Source organism: Pangasianodon hypophthalmus, chromosome 5 (genome assembly GCF_027358585.1).
Source record: "Pangasianodon hypophthalmus isolate fPanHyp1 chromosome 5, fPanHyp1.pri, whole genome shotgun sequence".
NCBI classification, from domain to species: domain Eukaryota; kingdom Metazoa; phylum Chordata; class Actinopteri; order Siluriformes; family Pangasiidae; genus Pangasianodon; species Pangasianodon hypophthalmus.
The window spans coordinates 27,972,595-27,996,649 of NC_069714.1; the positions used below are offsets into that span (position 1 = coordinate 27,972,595).

Here is a 24,055-nt window from a genome sequence, read left to right on the forward strand (position 1 = left end):
GGTATGAGTTAGCTCATTTGAATTATAATTTCTTTCATTTTCATATTTTACTCGTTGAAAAACATTTTGAACTGCTGGAACTGGCTGGTTAGTTTTAGGTGTCACATCAATATTTATTGTTACTGAGCTACATGTAATTCTGGAGTGGTGCTTATGTAAATCCTTATTTATATGTCCTCTCTTTTAATTAGTATAATAGTAACAAGCACCATAAACGAACATACATACAGTCCCCTCCAAAAGTATTGGAACAGCAAGGCCAATTCTTTTATTTTTGCTATACACTGAAGACATTTGGGTTTGAGATCAGAGGATGAATGAGACGATAGTTTAGCATTTCAGCTTTAATTTCCTCATATATACATCTAGATGTTTTAAACAAATTACAACATGGCACCTTCTGTTTGAACCCACCCATTCGTCTAGTGACCAAAAATATTGGAACATGTGACTGACAGGTGTTTCTTGTTGCCTAGATGTGACCTGTTAGATTGATTGTTTAAACAATTAATAGCTTTGAATGTCTACTCCTGGGTTTCGCCTGTGAAGACTGCATTTGATGTTAGAAAGGATAAACCAACATGAAGACCAGAAAGCTGCCTATGGGAGAAAAGCAAGCCATTTTGAAGCTGAGAAAAGAGGGGGAAATCACTCAGAGCTATTGCACAGGCATTTTATCATATTTTATCATTTTACTCTTTAGTGCTCAAGGAAATACCAGATTAGACAGTTTCATATTGTATTTTATGATATTTATGCCTATGTTTAATCTTTGATAATTGTATTAGACAAACCTACTGTATACATCATCTTATCTTTTGCTATTTGGTGGTGGTTCAATCTCTGCACAAACATGACACTTGTTTGGGATTTTAAACTCTGTAATACACTCACTGCCACTATATTATACACAATTAGATGCATAGTTAGAGGCTAAGGATAATTTTTTTCCACATACAGTGTGTGTTAATCATCCTCTAGTCTTGATCTCATGTCAGAGGAACAGCTCTGATGATTAATGATCCACCATCCAAATAATATCTGGTCTGTCTACATTAATGAAGAGGACGGAGGGAGACTGACAGACTAGAGAGCAACAGCTGGACTGAAAGTCAATAACCGTATACATACAAAGTGACCTATATGGACGATTTACCTAATAAAATAGCCAATGAGTATGGCTGCATAGTACCTAATAAAGTACATGGTGCACAAAAAGTTCAAGTTCAAGTTCAAGTGGAGTTTATTGTCATTTCAGCCATATACAAGTACATAGTGAAACAAAACAATGTTTCTCCAGGACCAAGGTGCTACATAAGACGACACAGAACAACACAGAACTACAAGGGACTAAATAATTTATACATAACGTGCACAAGTGCAAACATGTGCAGACAGTACAAAACAGTACAAGACAGTACAAGACAGTACAAGTAAAACGACTACTGGGACAGACAATGGGCACAGTAAGTCCCAGTGCAGCGCCGACCAGTACACAGTTTTATTTAAAAGTGAACCTAGTGACAATAGTGCAAAGAGTACAAGAGTACAAAACAAGTAGCTGAAATAGTGTAAACATAAGAGTAGCAGCCTATGTACAGTAATAAGTACTTGTAGCAGCATAAACATGTGCAAAAACTTGCAAAAAGATTTCAGAGAGGATGGAGGATGCTCAGTTGTGTGTGTCTGTATGTATGTGTGTGTGTGTGTTCCTTCAGACCAGTTCCTGAGTATTGAGGAGTCTGATTGCATGGGGGAAGAAACTGTTGCACAGTCTGGTCGTGAGGCCCGAATGCTTCGGTACCGTTTGCCAGACAGCAGAAGGGTAAAGAGTGTGTGAGAGGGTTGTGTGGGGTCATCCACAATGCTGGTGGCTTTGCGGATGCAGTGTGAGGTGTAAATGTCCGTGATGGAGGGAAGAGAGTCCCCTACGATCTTCTCAGCTGTCCTCACTATCCGCTGCAGGGTCTTGCGATCCGAGGCGGTGCAATTCCCAAACCAGACAGTGATGCAGCTGCTCAGGATGCTCTCGATGTGGGCATGGTAAGAATGGAAGTGAGAAAGCAAAGCTTTTTGTTATTTTTTTTGAACATAGCTTATCTGTTTTCTATACTTAACAAATAGAAAATAAATAAATAAATACACTGAGTTGCCACTTTATTAGGTACACCTACCTACCTTCACCAGGAGAAGCGAACAAGAAAAGAAAGAATAATTAATAAAATACTTTATGTACGAATTATATATGAAATATAAGTTAATTTACAGTAAGTAAGTAAATAATCAGTAGGTTAACTATATAGGCAGAACATGGAGAATTAACAGAAAATTAATTAAAAAAAATTAACAAACAAAACAAGGAATTCATAAAGATTAAACAAACAAACAAAATAGCAGCAAAACCAACATTAACAACAACAATATTATTATTAATATCATAATCATAATCACCAATAATAATAATAATAATAATAATAAATTAAATATTAATTTTACTATTTATAATTATAATTATAATTAGTTTTTCCATTATCACAATATTATTCAATACTAATTTTATTTTATTCACCAAAACACACACACGCACACACACACACACACACTTCGTGTCACTTTTATCTATTTACAGTCACATATCTCATATTTCAGGTTGCACCATTTATGCAGCGCGCGCCATCCGAGCATGCATGTCCCACCTTTTATTACTTCTGCTGATCGCTGATTGGCTACTGTCTCGTCTACTCTTCTCTGATTGGCTGCTGGGTGGAACTCCCGCACGAGCCCACGACACTGCCTTGCCTCATTGCCTCATTCATTTTTATAGAGAACTTTTTTTTTTTCCTTTTAATTCAAAGCAGGACACTTAGTGGTTGAGTAACTAAGCGTATGAAGGCAGAAACATGACCAAAATGCTGACAGTTGCTAAATTTATGAGGAATTTTGCTTCATTAGGCTGGAGACCCGCAGCACGTTCCCTCAGCGTCAAGGTAACAAATTATATCTTGTTACTTTTTACTGTATCAATGTAGCTCCTTAGCTAAATCAATCAGAGCTTCAAATAAGAATAATTCATGTCTCTCTCTCTCTCTCTTTTTTGTTGCAACTTTTGCATTAAGACTTCACTACAGAAGTTGAATGAGACGGATATCATGCTGCAACACTTTCCATTTGTCAACTTAAACCTGTATAATATTTGATAAACTTGCTGAAAATGCTTGCTAAAAAGTCATGACTAGCATTAGCCAGGTTGCAGCTAGCTCGCTAGCTACCTATCTAACTAACTCGTTTAATATTCACATAACTATTACACTAAGTTTTCAAGAAGCCACTTTGATTTGCACTGCATTGCAGGTTTATCTATTTTCTTCCTTTCTATGCCCTTCTGTGTAGTATGGACTTCATTTCTTACTCTCCACTTCCAAAAAGAAGTATAAAAGCATATCAAACTTTCTGATATGATTGCAGTGTGAACTAGACTAACAGGGTGATGTAATATTGCATCATTTCAGCAAGCATGGGCAAATCCTCAGAATGAAATACAAATATATTCTGGTGTATATTCCTACTCCCTGGTTTTCCAGCCTGAGCGCAGGATCTGGTTCCACTTGCAGCTGTATTGTGTCTTGCATGCAGGCTCAGAGCGCTCACCTGGTTCTCGAAGATGGCACAGTGATGAAGGGCTACTCCTTTGGCCATGGCCAGTCAGCGTCCGGAGAGTTGGTCTTCAACACAGGGCTCGTGGGGTGAGGAAACATCTACTGCTCTCACCTCCACTGACTGTAGACTGTACTTAGAGAAGTGTGCATGTACAGTTTCTGTTAGCTCCCACAGTAGTATACATTCCAGATATAACTCTAATACTGAAATGTGGACTCATATGCATATACGTATAATACATATGTGAACTTATTTATGACTACATGATACTGTTATGAGGTATAATACGAGTATACAACACTGATATTAGCTCTGATATGAGTATACAACACTGATATGAGCTCTGATATGAGTATACAACACTGATATGAGCTCTGATGTGAGTATACACTACTGATATGAGCTCTGATATGAATATACAATTCTGCTTTGAGATTTGATATGAGATCATGATACTGTTATGAGGTATAATACGAGTATACAACACTGATATGAGCTCTGATATGATATCTGATATCAGTATACAACACTGATATGAGATTTGATATAAGTATACAGCACTGATATGAGATTTGATATGAGTATACAATACAGATATGAGCTCTGATATGAGTATACACTACTGATATGAGCTCTGATATGAGTATACAATACAGATATGAGCTCTGATATGAGTATACAACACTGATATGAGCTCTGATATGAGTATACAACACTGATATGAGCTCTGATATGAGTATACACTTCTGATATGAGTATACAATACTGATATGAGCTCTGATATGAGTATACAATACAGATATGAGCTCTGATATGAGTATACAACACTGATATGAGCTCTGATATGAGTATACAACACTGATATGAGCTCTGATATGAGTATACAACACTGATATGAGCTCTGATATGAGTATACAATACAGATATGAGCTCTGATATGAGTATACAATACAGATATGAGCTCTGATATGAGTATACAACACTGATATGAGCTCTGATATGAGTATACAATACAGATATGAGCTCTGATATGAGTATACACTTCTGATATGAGTATACAATACTGATATGAGCTCTGATATGAGTATACAATACAGATATGAGCTCTGATATGAGTATACACTACTGATATGAGCTCTGATATGAGTATACAATACAGATATGAGCTCTGATATGAGTATACAATACTGATATGAGCTCTGATATGAGTATACAGCACTGATATGAGCTCTGATATGAGTATACAATACAGATATGAGCTCTGTTGTGAGTATACAACACTGATATGAGCTCTGATATGAGTATACAACACTGATATGAGCTCTGATACGAGTATACAATACTGATATGAGCTCTGATATCAGTATACAACACTGATATGAGATTTGATATAAGTATACAGCACTGATATGAGATTTGATATAAGTATACAACACTGATATGAGCTCTGATATGAGTATACAATACAGATATGAGCTCTGATATGAGTATACAATACTGATATGAGCTCTGATATGAGTATACACTACTGATGTGAGCTCTGATATGAGTATACAATACTGATATGAGCTCTGATATGAGTATACAATACAGACATGAGCTCTGATATGAGTATACAGCACTGATATGAGCTCTGATATGAGTATACAACACTGATATGAGCTCTGATATGAGTATACAACACTGATATGAGCTCTGATATGAGTATACAATACTAATATGAGCTCTGATATGAGTATACAATACAGATATGAGCTCTGATATGAGTATACAATACTGATATGAGCTCTGATATGATATCTGATATCAGTATACAACACTGATATGAGATTTGATATAAGTATACAACACTGATATGAGCTCTGATATGAGTATACAATACTGATATGAGCTCTGATATGAGTATACAACACTGATATGAGCTCTGATATGAGTATACAACACTGATATGAGCTCTGATATGAGTATACAATACAGATATTCAATTCAATTCAATTCATTTTTATTTGTATAGCGCTTTTTACAAAGGTCATTGTCTCAAAGCAGCTTTACACAAACAAAAGTAAAGTGAAGTGTGTGTGTGTGCCGTCTCTGATGAGCAAGCAGGGCGACGGTGGCAAGGAAAAACTCCCTGAGATGGTGATAGGAAGAAACCTTGAGAGGAACCAGGCTCAACAGAGAACCCATCCTCATATGGGTTTACACTGTAGTGTGCGTGTGTGTGAGCACAATGTGTGTTGGTGTAGTCCATGGAAAACAGCTGAAGCGTTTTCGTGGCAGTATGAAGCATTGCCGGTGGACAGGTCCAGAGTGAAGGGGGGGAGGTCTGGATCACCGGCAGCTCAGGAGTGTAGCTCGGCAGAAGGAGAAGGAAAGTGGTTAGGTACACTCACAGTCACCGTGTGGAGATAAAACTCAACATCCACGAGTCCCCCAGTTCTACTCCTTTGATAAAAACACTAGTCGCTAAATGCTAGGTTAAATAAATAAGTCTTCAACCTCGACTTAAACACTGAGACCGTGTCTGCTTCACGTACATTAACTGGGAGACTATTCCATAATTTTGGGGCTTGGTAAGAGAAAGCTCTGCCCCCTGCCGTGGTTTTGGCAATGCGTGGTACTGATAGACAGCCTGCATCCTTAGAGCGAAGTAGGCGCGGCGGAACGTAAGGTACTAACATATCGCTTAAATACTGCGGAGCGAGACCGTTTAATGCTTTATAAGTTAGGAGTAATATTTTAAAATCGATGCGGAATCTTACTGGGAGCCAGTGTAATGTAGATAAGACTGGCGTGATATGCTCATACTTCCTAGTCCTAGTCAGGACCCTCGCTGCTGCGTTCTGAACTATCTGAAGCTTATTTATGCATCTAGACGAACATCCAGATAGTAAAGCATTACAGTAATCTAATCTGGACGTGATAAATGCATGGACTAGTTTTTCAGCATCACTTAGCGAAAGTATATTTCTAATCTTAGCAATATTTCTGAGGTGGAAAAATGCTAACCTGCTTACATTATCTACATGCGCCTCAAATAGAGATATGAAAGAGATATGAGCTCTGATATAAATATACGATACTGATATGAGCTCTGATATAAATATACAATACTGATATGAGCTCTGATATGAGTATACAACACTGATATGAGCTCTGATATGAGTATACAATACTGATATGAGCTCTGATATGAGTATACAGCACTGATATGAGCTCTGATATGAGTATACAATACAGATATGAGCTCTGATATGAGTATACAATACTGATATGAGCTCTGATATGAGTATACAACACTGATATGAGCTCTGATATGAGTATACAATACAGATATGAGCTCTGATATGAGTATACAACACTGATATGAGCTCTGATATGAGTATACAATACAGATATGAGCTCTGATATGAGTATACAACACTGATGTGAGCTCTGATATGAGTATACAACACTGATATGAGCTCTGATATGAGTATACAATACAGATATGAGCTCTGATATGAGTATACAACACTGATGTGAGCTCTGATATGAGTATACAACACTGATATGAGCTCTGATATGAGTATACAATACAGATATGAGCTCTGATATGAGTATACAACACTGATGTGAGCTCTGATATGAGTATACAACACTGATATGAGCTCTGATATGAGTATACAATACAGATATGAGCTCTGATATGAGTATACAATACAGATATGAGCTCTGATATGAATATATAATACAGATATGAGCTCTGATATGAGTATACAGCACTGATATGAGCTCTGATATGAGTATACAACACTGATATGAGCTCTGATATGAATATACAATACAGATATGAGCTCTGATATGAGTATACAACACTGATATGAGCTCTGATATGAGTATACAATACAGATATGAGCTCTGATATGAGTATACAATACTGATATGAGATTTGATGTGAGTATACAACACTGATATGAGCTCTGATGTAAATATACGATACTGATGTGAGCTCTGATGTAAATATACAATACTGATATGAGATTTGATGTGAGTATACAACACTGATATGAGCTCTGATATAAATATACGATACTGATATGAGCTCTGATATAAATATACAATACTGATATGAGCTCTGATATGAGTATACAACACTGATATGAGCTCTGATATGAGTATACAATACTGATGTGATCTCTGATGTAAATATATGAGATTTGATATGAGAATACAATACTGATATGAGCTCTGATGTAAATATGCAATACTGTTACGAGCTCTGATGTAAGTGTACAACACTAATATACTGTGTACTGTGTTGGCTTGGGACTGCGACCACAAGCAGCTTTGTACTTAGCACTCCATCAGTGGACAGTGGATAGGTTTAACAAACCAGACTTCTTGTGAAAACTGTGATGAATTTACTGGTTTCCCAACTGCACTATTTGTCCATATAGTACACAATAATAGAAGGGATTTATTTATAATCACACTATCTGTTAGCACCCTGATGAGGATGGGTTCCCTTTTGAGTCTGGTTCCTCTCAAGGTTTCTTCCTCATATCATCTCAGGGAGTTTTTCCTCTCCACCGTCGCCTCTGGCTTGCTCATTAGGGATAAATTCACATATTTACAATTTATTTTGGTTTAATTCAATTTGAGTCTATTTATTTCTGTAAAGCTGCTTTGTGAAAATGTCCATTGTTAAAAGCACTATACAAATAAAATTGAATTGAATTAATATGATCTCGTACATCAGTATACTGTACTGATATTTTAATCTTCCTTTTGCATTTAGATATCCAGAGGCCCTCACGGACCCCAGCTACAGAGGCCAGATTCTTACACTTACCTACCCCATTGTGGGCAACTACGGCGTCCCCAACATGCAGGAGCTTGATGAAGTGGGACTGAGAAAGAATTCAGAGTCGGATCGCATTCAGGTGACCGTACCTCCATGCACTGGAGTCACCTAGTGTCACATGCTGCTAATTCATTTATTATGACTTAATATTGTTAATATTTAAACAACTTTAGTGCTGTTTAATGAAACAGTTTGGCCAAAAATGAGAAAATCACACGATTTTCCAGCCATCATGTGTTGCCTGGAGTTCATTTATTTAGATATCTCTTTAGTTCTTATAATTATTATACCATGGAAATAATGTAATTATACAAATCAATCATTCAATCAATCAATCAATCAATAAATAAATCTCTTGCCATATCTGCCAGCCCTTTGCTTATTTGCTTTGGAAACTATGGCAAAATGTATGCAATGTCACAGAACACTTGGGTGTGTGCTGTTATAGAAAAATAATCAATGATCAACAATCTTTTATTGTTCCTATATCACAGATAATTTGCCAATGCTAACACTTTTTGATTCATTAAAGAATGGCACGTCATACTTTTTATCCATATATAGTTACATCTGGTGTTGTGGAACATCTGTGAAACAAGTTAGTTGCTGTTATCTCTACATTTTAGAAGCTATAACTAGCTGTTCCCACACCAGCCTCTCTTGTTTTTTCTCTCTTGAAGTTAATATGACAAAAAAATGCAGCTCGACATGTCAAGCTGGTTTTAGACTGTGTTATCTGAGGCATTTTTAAAGATTATTGACTGTCACACAGCACAAAATGATCTCAATAAATGTCATCAGTCAGCGGGATCTGGACCTGTGGAGAAAACAGGCTCACATAAACATACCTTCTGCAAAGTTTTGTAAAATTTCTGAAAATTGTACAGTGTAAACCTGGCTTCACTGACAAACCACAAAGCCCTCCATCCGAATGATTTCCTGTGTTGTAAACTTTAAAGTTACAGCTTTACCTCTTACTGTAACAAGCACTGATACCGGAGATTCCTTCCATAAATGTTAAATAAATATCTTTTTAAAAATATTTTTAATGCACGAATACCTGTATAAGTTGTTAGCATACAAACAATAGCATATTAGAATGAGTGCATTATTATAAACCTTGCAGCTGGATCTACTGTCCAAGCTATTCTGATATGTAAGGAATAACCACCACCCCCAACCAACCACCCCCAACCCCCAGCATACGTTAATTTCATATAGTATATAGTATATAACTGGTCTGTCATTCCGGTTATACCACAGCGAACAAACACAGTTTATGGTTTACTGGTTTATAGTTAGATTTAATGTTGTGGAACGTCTCAGAGACAAGTTCTTGTTATCTCCTACATTATAGCTGCAATAAACAGTCGTTCTTCATCAGCTTCTCTCCCTCTCTCTCTAACACACACACACACACACACACACACACACACACACACACACAGAGGCACAGCCTGTCATTTTACCATGAAAACTGAGAAAGCTAAAGTGTAACCGAGACTGAGAGTGCTTACATTCGAGAGTCCTTCCATAACGGACACAGTAATATTAACCTATCGTTCATGTTGCAGCCGGAACGTCCTGTTCTGTTTTGTGAAAATAATGCCTTCTGACCAGTCAGATTCAAGCATCCAAGTGCACTGTGCTACTAAGAAAATTAATCAACAACTTCTCACTGCACTGTTGTATAATTGCAAATATACCATCTACTGTTATAAACAGTATAATGATAGCATATTAGCAACATGTAATCATGTTTCGCTCTATTATATAACAAATTAGGTTATGACATATGTAGTGATATCGCTCCTGTAACTAGTTTCCTTGTGATTTCTGTCCTATATAACACCTCATTAACCTCATTAAGAGCATATGAAGATCTATTTAATGTCTTGTGTTTAAATCCTCAGTATATCAGGCTGAGTGTGTGTGATGTATTTGCAGGTATCAGGGCTACTGGTGCAGGATTACAGTCACGACTACAGCCACTGGAACTCGGTGAAGTCTCTGGCACAGTGGCTGCAGGAGGAGAAGGTAATGTTTAGTGTGATATGTCTGTGTTAATCTTGTGCTATTCGTAGCTCAGTGTTATGGTTTTGTTCCTCCAGCTTTGAGTGATGTTATTCTGATGTATATCTGTTACGTAGGTTCCAGCTTTATACGGCGTGGACACCAGGATGCTGACCAAAATCATCCGAGACAAGGTCGGCCACTTTACTCATTTCTGCAGATGCAGTGAAGTGGTGTATGGGTGGTAGTTTTTGTTACATTAGCCTGATTAATAATCATGTGGAATGGTTTGTTGGTACCAGATGGGCTGTTTTGAAGATTTCAGAACCTGATGAAATCTCCTGGGATTTTCATACACAGTTTACACAGAATGATGCGAAAAACAAGAACAACAACAACAATAACAACACCACCTTGTTGAGGAGAAGAGGAGGTAAGAGGAGAATGGCCAGACTGATTCAAGCTGACAGGAAGGCTACCGTAACTCAAATAACCACTCTTTACAACCGTGGTGAACAGAAAAGCATCTCAGAATGCACTACACATCAAACCATGAGGTGGACGGGCTACAACAGCCCATCAGTTTCCACTCCTGTCAGCCAGGAACTGGAATCTGAGGCTACAGTAGGCACAGGATCACCCAAACTGGACAGCTGACAACTGGAAAAACATCTCCTGGTTCATCTTCATCTGTCCAGTTTCTCTGAGCCTGTGTCCACTGTAGCCTCATATTCCTTCTCTAGCCCTCAGATTTCTGCACGATCCCTAGTAAAGGTGCAATAAGTAGTTTGCTTCTTCAGCTGTTCATGCCCCAAGGTTCAACATGTAGTGGATGCTGAGATACTTTTCTGCTCACCACGGTTATAAAGAGTGGTTATTTGAGTTACCGTAGCCTTCCTGTCAGCTTCCTGTCACCTGGCCATTCTCCTCTGACCTCTCTCATCAACAAGGCATTTCCGAACACAAAGAACTTCTGCTTGCTGGATTTATTTATTTATTTTTGTGTGTGTGTAAACTCTATAGGCTGTTGTAAGCTCTAGAGACTGTTGTGTGTGAAAATCCCAGGAAATCAGCAGTTTGTGAAATACTCAAACCAGTCCCTCTGGCACCAACAGCTATGCCATGGTTAAAGATCACACTTTTTCCCTTCTGATGTTTGATGTGAACATTAACTGAAGCTCTTGAGATTATACATTGCGCTACTGCCACATGATTGGCTAATTGGATTAATGCACGAACGAGCAGGTGTACAGGTGTTCCTATTAAAGTGGCTGGTGAGTGTATATCCAGTCAACTTCAATTCAAGTCAATATCAAGTCAATTTCAAGATTAAAAACAAAACAAAATCATGATTTTTTTTGCAGCCGATAGAATGTAGACGGGAAAATCTTATTCTCTGAAGCAGCTCTTTGTCTGAAATAAATGAGATTTCTTGTATTACTCTTTTTTTCTACTACTGAAGACTCCACAACCTTTCTTGAAACATTACCCATTTTGACCTTTCAGTGCATTATACAGAATGTATTGTTTGCTTTTATTTCTTTCATCAGGGGACAGTTTTGGGGAAGATTGAGTTTGAAGGGCAGCCAATAGAAATTACTGACCCAAATGTACGAAACCTAGTGGCAGAAGTCTCGACGAAGGTAAGCAGACCCTCACGTGAGGCGATTGACTGTGTTACAGGCTGTGCTGCTGTTACACTGACCTCTTTATCTCTTCACCTCTCATTTTTTATCAGGAAGTCCGAGTGTATGGGAAAGGCAATCCTATCAAAGTGGTGGCTGTTGACTGTGGGATCAAGCACAACATCATCAGGCTGCTCGTCAAGGTGACAAATATGTTATTATGTTAATGAACATCTACTGGAGCACATTTCCTAACTAAGGGTGCTTGTTTTTTCTTCGGATACATTTTACATGTAATCCGGTGGGATTTTATAAAGTTTTGCCGGTGGTGTGTGTTTATGTGTGTGTTTATTCAGCGCGGTGCCGAGGTACACTTGGTGCCGTGGGATCAGGACCTCATGAGCCTCGAGTACGATGGCCTCTTCATATCTAACGGCCCTGGAGACCCCGCTTTGGCTGAAACTCTGATCCAGAACGTCCGCAAGGTACTTCATCCAGCACTCCTCTTACACTCCTCTTACACTCCGCTTACACTCTACTTACACTCCTCTTACACTCCTCTTACACTCCGCTTACACTCTACTTACACTCCTCTTACACTCCGCTTACACTCCACTTACACTCCTCTTACACTCCGCTTACACTCCTCTTACACTCCGCTTATACTCCTCTTACACTCCACTTACACTCCTCTTACGCTCCACTTACACTCCTCTTACACTCCGCTTACACTCCACTTACACTCTACTTACACTCCTCTTTCGCTCCTCTTACACTCCACTTACACTCCTCTTTCGCTCCTCTTACACTCCGCTTACACTCCTCTTACACTCCGCTTACACTCCACTTACACTCTACTTACACTCCTCTTTCGCTCCTCTTTCGCTCCTCTTACGCTCCACTTACGTTCCTCTTTCGCTCCTCTTACACTCCGCTTACACTCCGCTTACACTCCTCTTACACTCCGCTTACACTCCTCTTACACTCCACTTACAATCCTCTTACACTCCGCTTACACTCCACTTACACTCCTCTTACACTCCACTTACACTCCTCTTACACTCCGCTTACACTCTACTTACACTCCTCTTACACTCCACTTACAATCCTCTTACACTCAGCTTACACTCCGCTTACGCTCCACTTACGCTCCTCTTACGCTCCTCTTACGCTCCTATTACGCTCCTATTACGCTCCTCTTCCGCTTCTCTTCCGCTTCTCTTCCGCTTCTCTTACGCTCCTCTTACACTCAGCTTACGCTCCGCTTACGCTCCACTTACGCTCCTCTTACGCTCCTCTTACGCTCCGCTTACGCTCCTATTACGCTCCTATTACGCTCCTCTTCCGCTTCTCTTCCGCTTCTCTTACGCTTCTCTTAAGCTCCTCTTACGCTCCACTTACACTCCTCTTACACTCCGCTTACACTCCTCTTACACTCCGCTTACGCTCCACTTACACTCCTCTTACACTCCGCTTACGCTCCACTTACACTCCTCTTACGCTCCACTTACACTCCTCTTACACTCCGCTTACACTCCTCTTACACTCCGCTTACGCTCCACTTACACTCCTCTTACACTCCGCTTACGCTCCACTTACACTCCTCTTACACTCCTCTTACGCTCCACTTACACTCCTCTTCCACTCCTCTTACACTCCTCTTTAAATGGAAACACAAATAATTATAATTATCATATAATAACACCAAAATGGTGCATGATTTGTTTTTAGATAAAAGACGTATAATACCTGGTTTTCAGTCATGGTTTAGATCATATCATGTAAACATTAGTGCCTGAATGACACCGACTTTTGTATACTGGGTAGACTTAACATTAAAGCAATACATTACTGGTAAATAGGCTAATTAAAAAAAAACAAAAACAAAGATATCACTGTCAATCTTTAGAAGTTGATTGCTATTTGGAAGTATTGGATGTTTTTTCAAATAATTTGCATTTATTTGTGCAAATGTGGCTAATTAAATATGTGTAAATTTGCATACTATACAAACCCAAAAATCTAGTCTTTGGATGATTTTAGGATTAAATTGGTAATTTGACTGTAGTTCATTCTTCAGAAATGGTTCTGAACAAAGAAAAAATAAATGTCACACTAGGATTTGCAGTTTGAAAGGGTTAGAAAGGAAAGTGACATGTATATCATAATGAAAAACAAGTTTTTCAGGGACATATGACATGTGATTGTTCTAAGTGGGCGGGGCTTAAGCCTTCTTCAGAGTTTCGGATTTTGGGCTTGAGTTGACAAAACAGTGAAAGAAACCTTTTTTTCCAGCTGAGTTTTGCTAATCTTTTCATTGCTGCCGTTTGAGAGACATGGATACGACTGATCCAAAAATCTGAAAAATGATTGATCTGACCAAAATGATTTGTGTTTTAAATGCCCTGCCTGTAATGACACATCAGGATTTCATCATTGTTGTCTGATGGCTTTTCCATGTCAGGTGCTGGAGAGCGATCGTCCTGAGCCGGTGTTTGGTATCTGTATGGGGAACCAGATCACAGCTTTGGCTGCTGGTGCTCAGTCGTACAAACTGCCCATGGGGAACAGGTAATGGACATGCTGGGAGTGTGATAAGAGGAGGATGTTGTTAGCAGCACGGTACACCGGACTACATAAACTGCAATTACACAACAATAACCAGGAAAATAAATATACAAGACAATAAATATACAAGATAATAAATACCCAGGAAAATAAATATACAAGATAATAAATACCCAGGAAAATAAATACACAGAACAATAAATATACAAGATAATAAAGACCCAGGAAAATAAATACACAGAACAATAAATATACAAGATAATAAATACCCAGGAAAATAAATACCCAGGAAAATAAATATACAAGATAATAAATACACAGGAAAATAAATATCCAAGACAATAAATATACAAGATAATAAAGACCCAGGAAAATAAATACCCAAGACAATAAATATACAAGATAATAAAGACCCAGGAAAATAAATACACAGAACAATAAATATACAAGATAATAAATACCCAGGAAAATAAATACCCAGGAAAATAAATACCCAGGAAAATAAATACACAGGACAATAAATATACAAGATAATAAATACCCAGGAAAATAAATATCCAAGACAATAAATATACAAGATAATAAAGACCCAGGAAAATAAATACCCAAGACAATAAATATACAAGATAATAAAGACCCAGGAAAATAAATACACAGAACAATAAATATACAAGATAATAAATACCCAGGAAAATAAATACCCAGGAAAATAAATACCCAGGAAAATAAATACACAGGACAATAAATATACAAGATAATAAATACCCAGGAAAATAAATATCCAAGACAATAAATATACAAGATAATAAAGACCCAGGAAAATAAATACCCAAGACAATAAATATACAAGATAATAAAGACCCAGGAAAATAAATACACAGAACAATAAATATACAAGATAATAAATACCCAGGAAAATAAATACCCAGGAAAATAAATACCCAGGAAAATAAATACACAGGACAATAAATATACAAGATAATAAATACCCAGGAAAATAAATATCCAAGACAATAAATATACAAGATAATAAAGACCCAGGAAAATAAATACCCAAGACAATAAATATACAAGATAATAAAGACCCAGGAAAATAAATACACAGAACAATAAATATACAAGATAATAAATACCCAGGAAAATAAATACCCAGGAAAATAAATACCCAGGAAAATAAATACACAGGACAATAAATATACAAGATAATAAAGACCCAGGAAAATAAATACACAGGACAATAAATATACAAGATAATAAAGACCCAGGAAAATAAATACACAGGACAATAAATATACAAGATAATAAATACACAGAACAATAAATATACAAGATAATAAATACACAGAACAATAAATATACAAGATAATAAAGACCCAGGAAAATAAATACCCAAGACAATAAATATACAAGATAATAAAGACCCAGGAAAATAAATACCCAAGACAATAAATATACAAGATAATAAATACCCAGGAAAATAAATACTCAGGAAAATAAATATACAGAACAATAAATATACAAGATATTAAATACACAGGACAATAAATATATAGGACAATAATTATATGAGATAAAAATATACAAGATCATAAATACCCAGGAAGATACATACCCAGAAGTGTGTAATACAGTCCATGAAATAGTGCTGTAATTTTAAAGGGTAGGTGTGTGGTAGATTGTTTTAATACAAAAGGAAAATGTTTGCCTGTGTAAGGGAAATGGCCATTACAGATACCATCAAAAAGCTGATCTTTTTAATTGACACAAGTAAATGGTTTGTTGATACATAAATTAAAAAACAAAAATCCAAGACATTGATGAAATGCTTGTTTCATTTTTGTGTATTGAGAAACTTTAAAATCAGTTTAACTAATCAAAGTGTAACACTAGTTGACAGATAGTACACGTGTCTGTTTGTACACACACCATGCACACACTTTTTGCATTGTCTTTCTACCTCGTAGATAAGTGTGTTTTGACTCTTTGGAAACTACACAGTCATCAGTTTTGTTCAGGGAGTGAACACGCATCTGTCTCTTGTCTGTATGTGTAGAGGCCAGAACCAGCCGGTGCTGAATGTAATGACGGGACAAGCCTTCATCACGGCTCAGAATCACGGCTACGGGATAGACAGCGAGTCTCTGCCGCTAGGCTGGAGTCCGCTCTTCATCAATGCCAACGATGGAACCAATGAGGTCCGGTCTCCACATAGTAATAAAGTTATTAGCCAAGTGATTGGAATAAGATTTTATTGGAATATGATTTGGGATGTTTAGCTTATCTATAGTGTTATTATTATTCATTATTATTTTTTAAACCATTAGTTCACAAGAAATTAAAAGTCTAAATGCAGTCACTCAGGCAAGACATGTTTAGGATCTGAGATTTGCTCCTTTAGTTTTGTACTAGAGAAGACACTTTAGAGGCTAAGTAAGGGAAGCTTATAATTTTGCAAAATGCATTTTAAATCATCAATATACGTCCAACATCTTTGAGTTGAGTTTGAGCTCATGTGACTTTTGACACTGTATAATACAGTGGTGGGTAAGAAAATGGACAAAAGAACATCATCAAGAACAAGATTAAAACCTTAAAACCAAATTCTCTTCCTCACACTGCAAAAAAAAAAAAAAAAAAAAAAGCAAGTGAAAATAGCTTGAATACTGATAAATGTACTGTATATATGATATGAGGTTATGAGATCAATCATATATATATATATATATATATATATATATATATATATATATATATATATATATATGTATACATACATGCACGTGGGTGTTATACTGTGAACTATTTTGTTAATAATGTTAAAAATATAACAGACATGCTGTGATATAATCATGGTTTTCTTTTGATCCATGGACTATTATTGTAGCTGGGATTAAGTTTTTTTTTTTAATACCTTTTCCTTAATTAGGGCATCATGCATAACACCAAGCCAATCTTCACGGCGCAGTTTCATCCGGAAGCGAAAGGTGGCCCCACTGATACAGAGGTACTGCAGCTGCTGATTGATTTATTTGTTTTGTTTCGAACGCCATGCATGAATATCTGTTGTAATTACATCCCAACCTTTCATTTCATGCTCTGCGTCAAACACAATTAAATTACGCTGTGCTTGTTCAGAGATAACACGAACACTTCTTACTCAGGATGTATTAATGTTCACGTCGATGCACTGCATTTGTCTATTCATTTGTCTTGATTTCTTTTGTTTCTGCGCAGTTCCTCTTTGATGCGTTCCTGTCTCTGATAAAGAAGGGGAAAAACAGCAGCATTGTGTCTGTGATGCCAAAGAAACCTGAAGTTCCACCGAGAGCCCAGGTGAGGGCGCCACAGCCACACGCATAGAGGAGATGATCGAGAGAGAGAGAGAGAGAGAGAGAGAGATGTGGATGTAGATCACCTTCGGAGTGTACAGTTAAAATACAAAATAGGTTTAGTTTCAGATGTAAATCTGTTGCCCAGTAAGTTTTTGATGTGTTTCTCTGATTTCTGAGGCAAATTATGTTTTGCTAAGTTGTGTGTTCTCTTGGCTTTTTGCAGGTGTCTAAAGTGTTGGTGCTCGGCTCTGGTGGTCTGTCCATCGGCCAGGCTGGTGAGTTTGACTACTCAGGCTCACAGGCTGTGAAAGCCATGAAGGTAAGTCTAACAGAACATGCCCTACATCACAGCCAGTCTCAGGATGCTTTCACACCTATTAGTCCATTCGCCTACGCAAAATTAACTTTTGCTATTTGGTTTGGTTTAGTTTTGCACTGCAAATCATTGAATTATCATCTTAATTAAATAAAAAAACTTAGCTGAGGACCGTGTAGGGCTGAAAACCTCCTTCTAAACTCTTCCATTCGTTGGTCAGAAACATGGTGATGGAAAAAGGTAAACGAACCTTTTCCAAGTGTGTGTAGGAATCACAAAAATCACCCGAGAGCATGAAGCCAGACCAGACGACTAGGTTAAAACATCCTGTGTATCGCATCGAGTGTGTTTTTTTCTCTTTTTTTTCGTCACCCCAAATCTCCAGAGCACATGGTTTCTCTGCAGCTTGCAGCTCAATTTACAGTGTCGATTCAGAGTCAGATTGCTTTCTCACTGCAATCAAATCATGCTGAAATTCACTTGGAAGTGGAATGAGACCACCTCGCTCAGATAGTTGTTTTGGTCCTCACCTGTAATCACCTGCTTAAAGAACCACACAGAGAGGGATAACACATCAGGGTTCTATTTACACACACTAAAGGCTGAATATGTGACAGCACCGTGCTACTCATGACACATGAACTCAACAAGTGCAACCTGTGTCTTCATTCCTCACGTCTTCATTACATGAGTCTGTTTTTTTCAGTATTCACCTTGGCCTGCTTAGCAGTGAAACCTTCCCAGTTTGGGAGCTGATTAATGACTGACCAACGGTGTATCGCAGTATCCATAATTAGTATAAATGGCTACTCCAACTCATGAGATGTGTAAATAAATGACGATTATAGTAGTTCTTCTGTAAGTAATGATATTGTTCCATTTTTTTCTGTGTTTACAGTACAGCCACATTTTCTTAATGTGTGATTTATAACTACATCAATGTTAACCGCCCACACAATCAAACTGCGAGACAGGGTGCCGTTGGCATTGCTAATATGTATATAATTAATATTGGGTGAATATTCCGGCACAGTGAATGAAATAAGTCAGTATATCATAATAGTCGCTTTGTCCTGAAATGGTCTGTTTAGTATATTTTGGTGTTTTAGTATGATTTATGAGTCTAGGAATACTATCCACTGGCATGTGAGACCAGGAGCTGTGGGCATTGCTAATATGACCTTTTATTAATATGAATTATTTGTGGAGGAAATGCAGCTTTTGCTAATTAGACCTGTTGCACTGGAGCAGAAGAAATATCCACCATGTTGCCCTCTGTGCAGGAGGAGAACCTGAAGACGGTGCTGATGAACCCGAACATCGCGTCGGTGCAGACTAATGAGGTGGGAACCAAGCAGGCAGACACGGTCTACTTCCTGCCCATCACACCACAGTTTGTGACGGAGGTGATCAAAACCGAGAGGCCCGATGGCATCCTGCTCTCCATGGGCGGACAAACAGCACTCAACTGTGGTGAGATCCTCCTGAATGTCACTATATGTCTGGATATTTTGGTAAATTAGATGCTATTTTGTTTTTTGCTCCTGTGGATGTTAACCAAATCTATATACTTTTTAAAAAATACTCATTTTAACACATTTCCTTATATAAGTCTATGGTCCTCCATTCAAAGCTAGGTTAAAGGCGTCATATGTCTGTGATACTTAAATTCACAAACTACGCCACGCTGATCTATCTAACCATCTGGGAGTGTTTTACAATGAAAAGAACCACGTAACCTTTTCTTCTCCACTGATTTTTTTTTTTCTTTACAATTTTCATTTCCACCCTATGGTAGCTACAAAAACAGAACAGTACAGTACAGTAACTTTAGCCAAAGATTTTAAAATGCGATTTTAAAAGCACATTGTCCTAGTGTCTGTGTCTATCTTCATACCATATACCTTAGCAAAAGCTGTGAGCTAAGGTCCATTTTAAATATAGACGTTTTATCTATAGAGCCAGAAGTTACAGTGGCAAAGAAAAGCTCCCTGGGAAGACATGATGAAGAAACCTTGAGTTTCCAGACTCAAAATGGAACCAGATAGTGGGATTATAAATCATTAGAATATACAGGTGTCGAAGTATAAAGACAAACAGTACTGAGAGTGTTTACAGGATGTTCAATATGAGCAGATAAGAGTGAATAAGAGTCCTGGGATGAGCACAGGACAGTCTTTATGATTACAGCAGCAGCTCTGCAAAACATTATCCAGGTGAGATTAAACACTGAAGCAAGCAGGAGACTTGGGAATAAACTGTTTTGGGAAGAGTCCTGGGATCAGTACTGAATCAGTACTGTCCTGAAACTCTGTTTTAAATTAGATATGACGTATGCCATCTTACCTGCGCATCGTCAGACACTCAGGCCTTTGATAATGGCATCGAACTGATGAATTGGATTGGGCCATCTTTAATAAAATGAGGTGGAGGTGAACGCCAAATGTGAACCGTTGATCTGTGTGTGTGGTCAGGAGTGGAGCTGTTTCAGAGCGGCGTGCTGCAGCAGTACGGCGTGAAGGTTTTGGGCACGCCTGTAGAGTCCATCATCGCCACAGAGGACAGACAGCTGTTTGCTGACAAGCTGAAGGAGATCAACGAGAGGATCGCCCCCAGTGTCGCTGTGGAGTCGGTGAGACCTGCTCTCGTCTCTTCACTCTCCACACATGTATCCACGTACATGAAATTCCCAATCACCTGCTTTCAAAGAGCTGTTTAGATAAAAATGGTTATTCTTTTACCTTAATGCTACCTTGTCTAACATTATTTACGAGAATATGTAAGCATTAAATAACCATGTATGTTAGGAAACTCATCAATACTTATTATTATTAATGTTTTACTATTACAGGTTACTAAAGGTTGATAATCAGCTGTACTCAGATCAGTGGATGTAATTGTTGGAACACACCATTTAGGCTCTCTTATGAATTTGTCGATTTAACCACCAAAAACATTAATCAAGGTTGAAGTTCACATTAGTCACAATAGTGGTCTTACCTTTAGTAATGATTAGAACAAATACAAATGTCAATAGAGATGATAGTTATTTAATAAATATTTATACCACAGCACTGATGAATGCTGGAGTCTTTTAGATTATTAGGTTTATATTAATGCGCTTGCTCACTCACAGGGACTTGTACAGCAGACGCTTCATATAATCGAAACCTAATAATAAAGAAATTAAAAAATATGTTGCTATTTAACAACAGCGTATAATCGTTGAAATGGAGACGTTTTCTGTAAGGAGACATTTATTTAGCATTTATGGAAGGAGTCTCCAGTGTTAGAGCTTTGTAACAGTCAGAGGTAAAAAACAGTAGATATTGCAGTCAGTGTTTGTCACTGGATTGCTGAAATTCTGACATTGTTTTATATTGGAACTTGTTCAAATGTACATTTATTTATGTGATTGAGGCTTTATATAATTAAATGTGTGTAAATTTAACATACTTTATAAAAGCAGATATCTAGTCTGTGAATGACTAACTTGTTCCACAGACATTCCACAACATTAATCGTAACTCTAAATAGATAAAAACACAATGTGTCGTTCTTTAATAAATAAAAAATTTTACTCGTCGTCAAATTTCTGTGGTATAAGAGGAGCAAAACACTCCAGAACGTGCAGTTATAGGAAAATAGTCAACTTCGGTGTGGAAGCAGTAACTGTGCTTCACCCTGTTGTTGATTAATGTCCTGTAATAGCACAACTTCAGGTATTTATTCCTTCTTTAAACAAACATATATCAGTTACAATTGTTAATCACTTGTTTATTTGTACTTGTAGTGTATTACAGCTGACACTGAAAATAAAATAGAAAATGAAAACAGTGTGGATAGTCTGTTATCAGATTAATATAGACTCAGTATACTCTAAATCTGTTTGGACGTTCCCTTATTTTCCCTTATTTATGGTATATGTGTACCATATTTCATGTTTCTTCTCATTATGACACAGTTAATGATCTAAAGAATACTGAATGTAGAAAGTCTGCAAAGTTCAGTTCTGATCAAAGTGGAAAAACTCTTGGCACATGAAGTGAACCGTAATGATTAACATTGTCCTGCAGGTGGCAGATGCTCTGAAGGCTGCAGACGAAATCGGATATCCGGTGATGGTGCGTTCGGCGTATGCCCTCGGTGGCCTGGGCTCTGGCCTCTGCAGCGACAAACACAAACTGGAAGAGACTGCACGCAAGGTATCGCTTCCATCAGTCGCTGAGCTTTTAACTACATCTACGAGGTGGTTTGTAAAACGATAATGCGCTGTTACAGGACATTCATGCACAAATCAAATTTTTTTTAGAGATATAGCCCTGATTGAGGTTTAGATTTCCTTTTCCATCTTTACCTTATAAAAGTGCTGAATGCCTCGATTACTCGTGGTAATGCTGACACCACCCTGTTAGCTTTCTGGTTGAAATATACCTTTAATAAGATGTGCTTTTCCAGTGGCCCCAAGGAACGCTCATTTTGTGAGTCCCAAGCCTGAGGACCACACACTTTTTTTTCTTACTTTTTTTCGAATTTAGCTCACCTCCTTCTTATGACCTAATTATCGAGCCCCTCCTGAGCTGTGCCAGATGTGTAAGAGCAGGAAAAATTACAAAAAAAAAACCAATGCAGTTTCCTTTGTCTGTGTTGTGTGGCAGGCTTTAGCCATGAGCAGTCAGATCCTGGTGGAGAAGTCTCTGCTGGGCTGGAAGGAGGTGGAGTACGAGGTGGTCAGAGACGTCGCTGATAACTGCGTCACTGTCTGCAACATGGAGAACTTCGACCCCTTAGGCATCCACACAGGTGCAGCACACTGATTATAATGCCTATAGATAATTTTATAATTGGATAATAAGTTGGACTTTGGCAAGTTCACAATCATTAGGTAGCGTAAAATCGTGCCTAAAATTTTACTTTCATCAAGAAATCTACATTTTATCAATTTGGAAATTTGAAACGTCTCCAAACCTATATCACCTTCCCCTGGTAAACTGATCTAATGACAAAATGTGCATATTGCAACATGATTGGCTCTTATGTTTTATGATGCAATAATACTTACCTATCACACGTTTAATTACAGATGGGAAAAATAATTGATTCTTAAATGGATCTCTCTTTTCTTTTGCAAGATTCAGAAATATTTCTGTTGCAGGCATAATGTGTTTTTTTTTATAATGAATGAAAATGATAAAATTTTGTTTTAAGGACAAAGCACTCATAAAGAGAAATGTAGTTTAGAGAAATCAAAAATCGACACAAATCAACTGGATTGTAGGAATTTTTTATTTAAAATTTATCACTGACTTTTCTGATATCTAGCAATTATAAATCTATTATAAATGATAAAAAGAAAAAAAAAACATTATGTAGTCCAGAAAGAAAACAGAAAATATGCATTTTCTTAATTTATATTTGATAAATATATACACTATATTACCAAAAGTATTTGGTCACCCATCCAAATGATCAGAATCAGGTGTCCTAATCACTTGGCCTGGCCACAGGTGTATAAAATCAAGCACTTAGGCATGCAGACTGTTTTTACAAACATTTGTGAAAGAATGGGCCGCTCTCAGGAGCTCAGTGAATTCCAGCGTGGAACTGTCATAGGATGTCACCTGTGCAACAAATCCAGTTGTGAAATTTCCTCGCTCCTAAATATTCCACAGTCAACTGTCAGCTTTATCATAACAAA

The 24,055-nt window shown here is 37.6% G+C and overlaps 1 protein-coding gene across 1 annotated transcript in view; it reads left to right on the plus strand.

The window, feature by feature from the left end:
• The first annotated feature begins 2,763 nt into the window (after positions 1 to 2,763).
• cps1 (carbamoyl-phosphate synthase 1, mitochondrial) overlaps positions 2,764 to 24,055 on the plus strand; it is an 80,660-nt gene continuing 59,368 nt past the window's right edge. Inside the window, exons 1-17 of the mRNA XM_026912908.3 lie at positions 2,764 to 2,987; positions 3,634 to 3,743; positions 8,438 to 8,582; positions 10,451 to 10,540; positions 10,654 to 10,710; positions 12,067 to 12,159; positions 12,255 to 12,344; positions 12,498 to 12,626; positions 14,606 to 14,712; positions 16,763 to 16,904; positions 17,636 to 17,713; positions 17,944 to 18,042; positions 18,265 to 18,360; positions 19,641 to 19,830; positions 20,832 to 20,989; positions 22,434 to 22,562; positions 23,016 to 23,160. Coding sequence (XP_026768709.3) covers positions 2,901 to 2,987; positions 3,634 to 3,743; positions 8,438 to 8,582; positions 10,451 to 10,540; positions 10,654 to 10,710; positions 12,067 to 12,159; positions 12,255 to 12,344; positions 12,498 to 12,626; positions 14,606 to 14,712; positions 16,763 to 16,904; positions 17,636 to 17,713; positions 17,944 to 18,042; positions 18,265 to 18,360; positions 19,641 to 19,830; positions 20,832 to 20,989; positions 22,434 to 22,562; positions 23,016 to 23,160 — 1,945 coding nt within the window. The 5' untranslated portion in view covers positions 2,764 to 2,900. The remainder of the gene's footprint in view (positions 2,988 to 3,633; positions 3,744 to 8,437; positions 8,583 to 10,450; positions 10,541 to 10,653; positions 10,711 to 12,066; positions 12,160 to 12,254; positions 12,345 to 12,497; positions 12,627 to 14,605; positions 14,713 to 16,762; positions 16,905 to 17,635; positions 17,714 to 17,943; positions 18,043 to 18,264; positions 18,361 to 19,640; positions 19,831 to 20,831; positions 20,990 to 22,433; positions 22,563 to 23,015; positions 23,161 to 24,055) is intronic.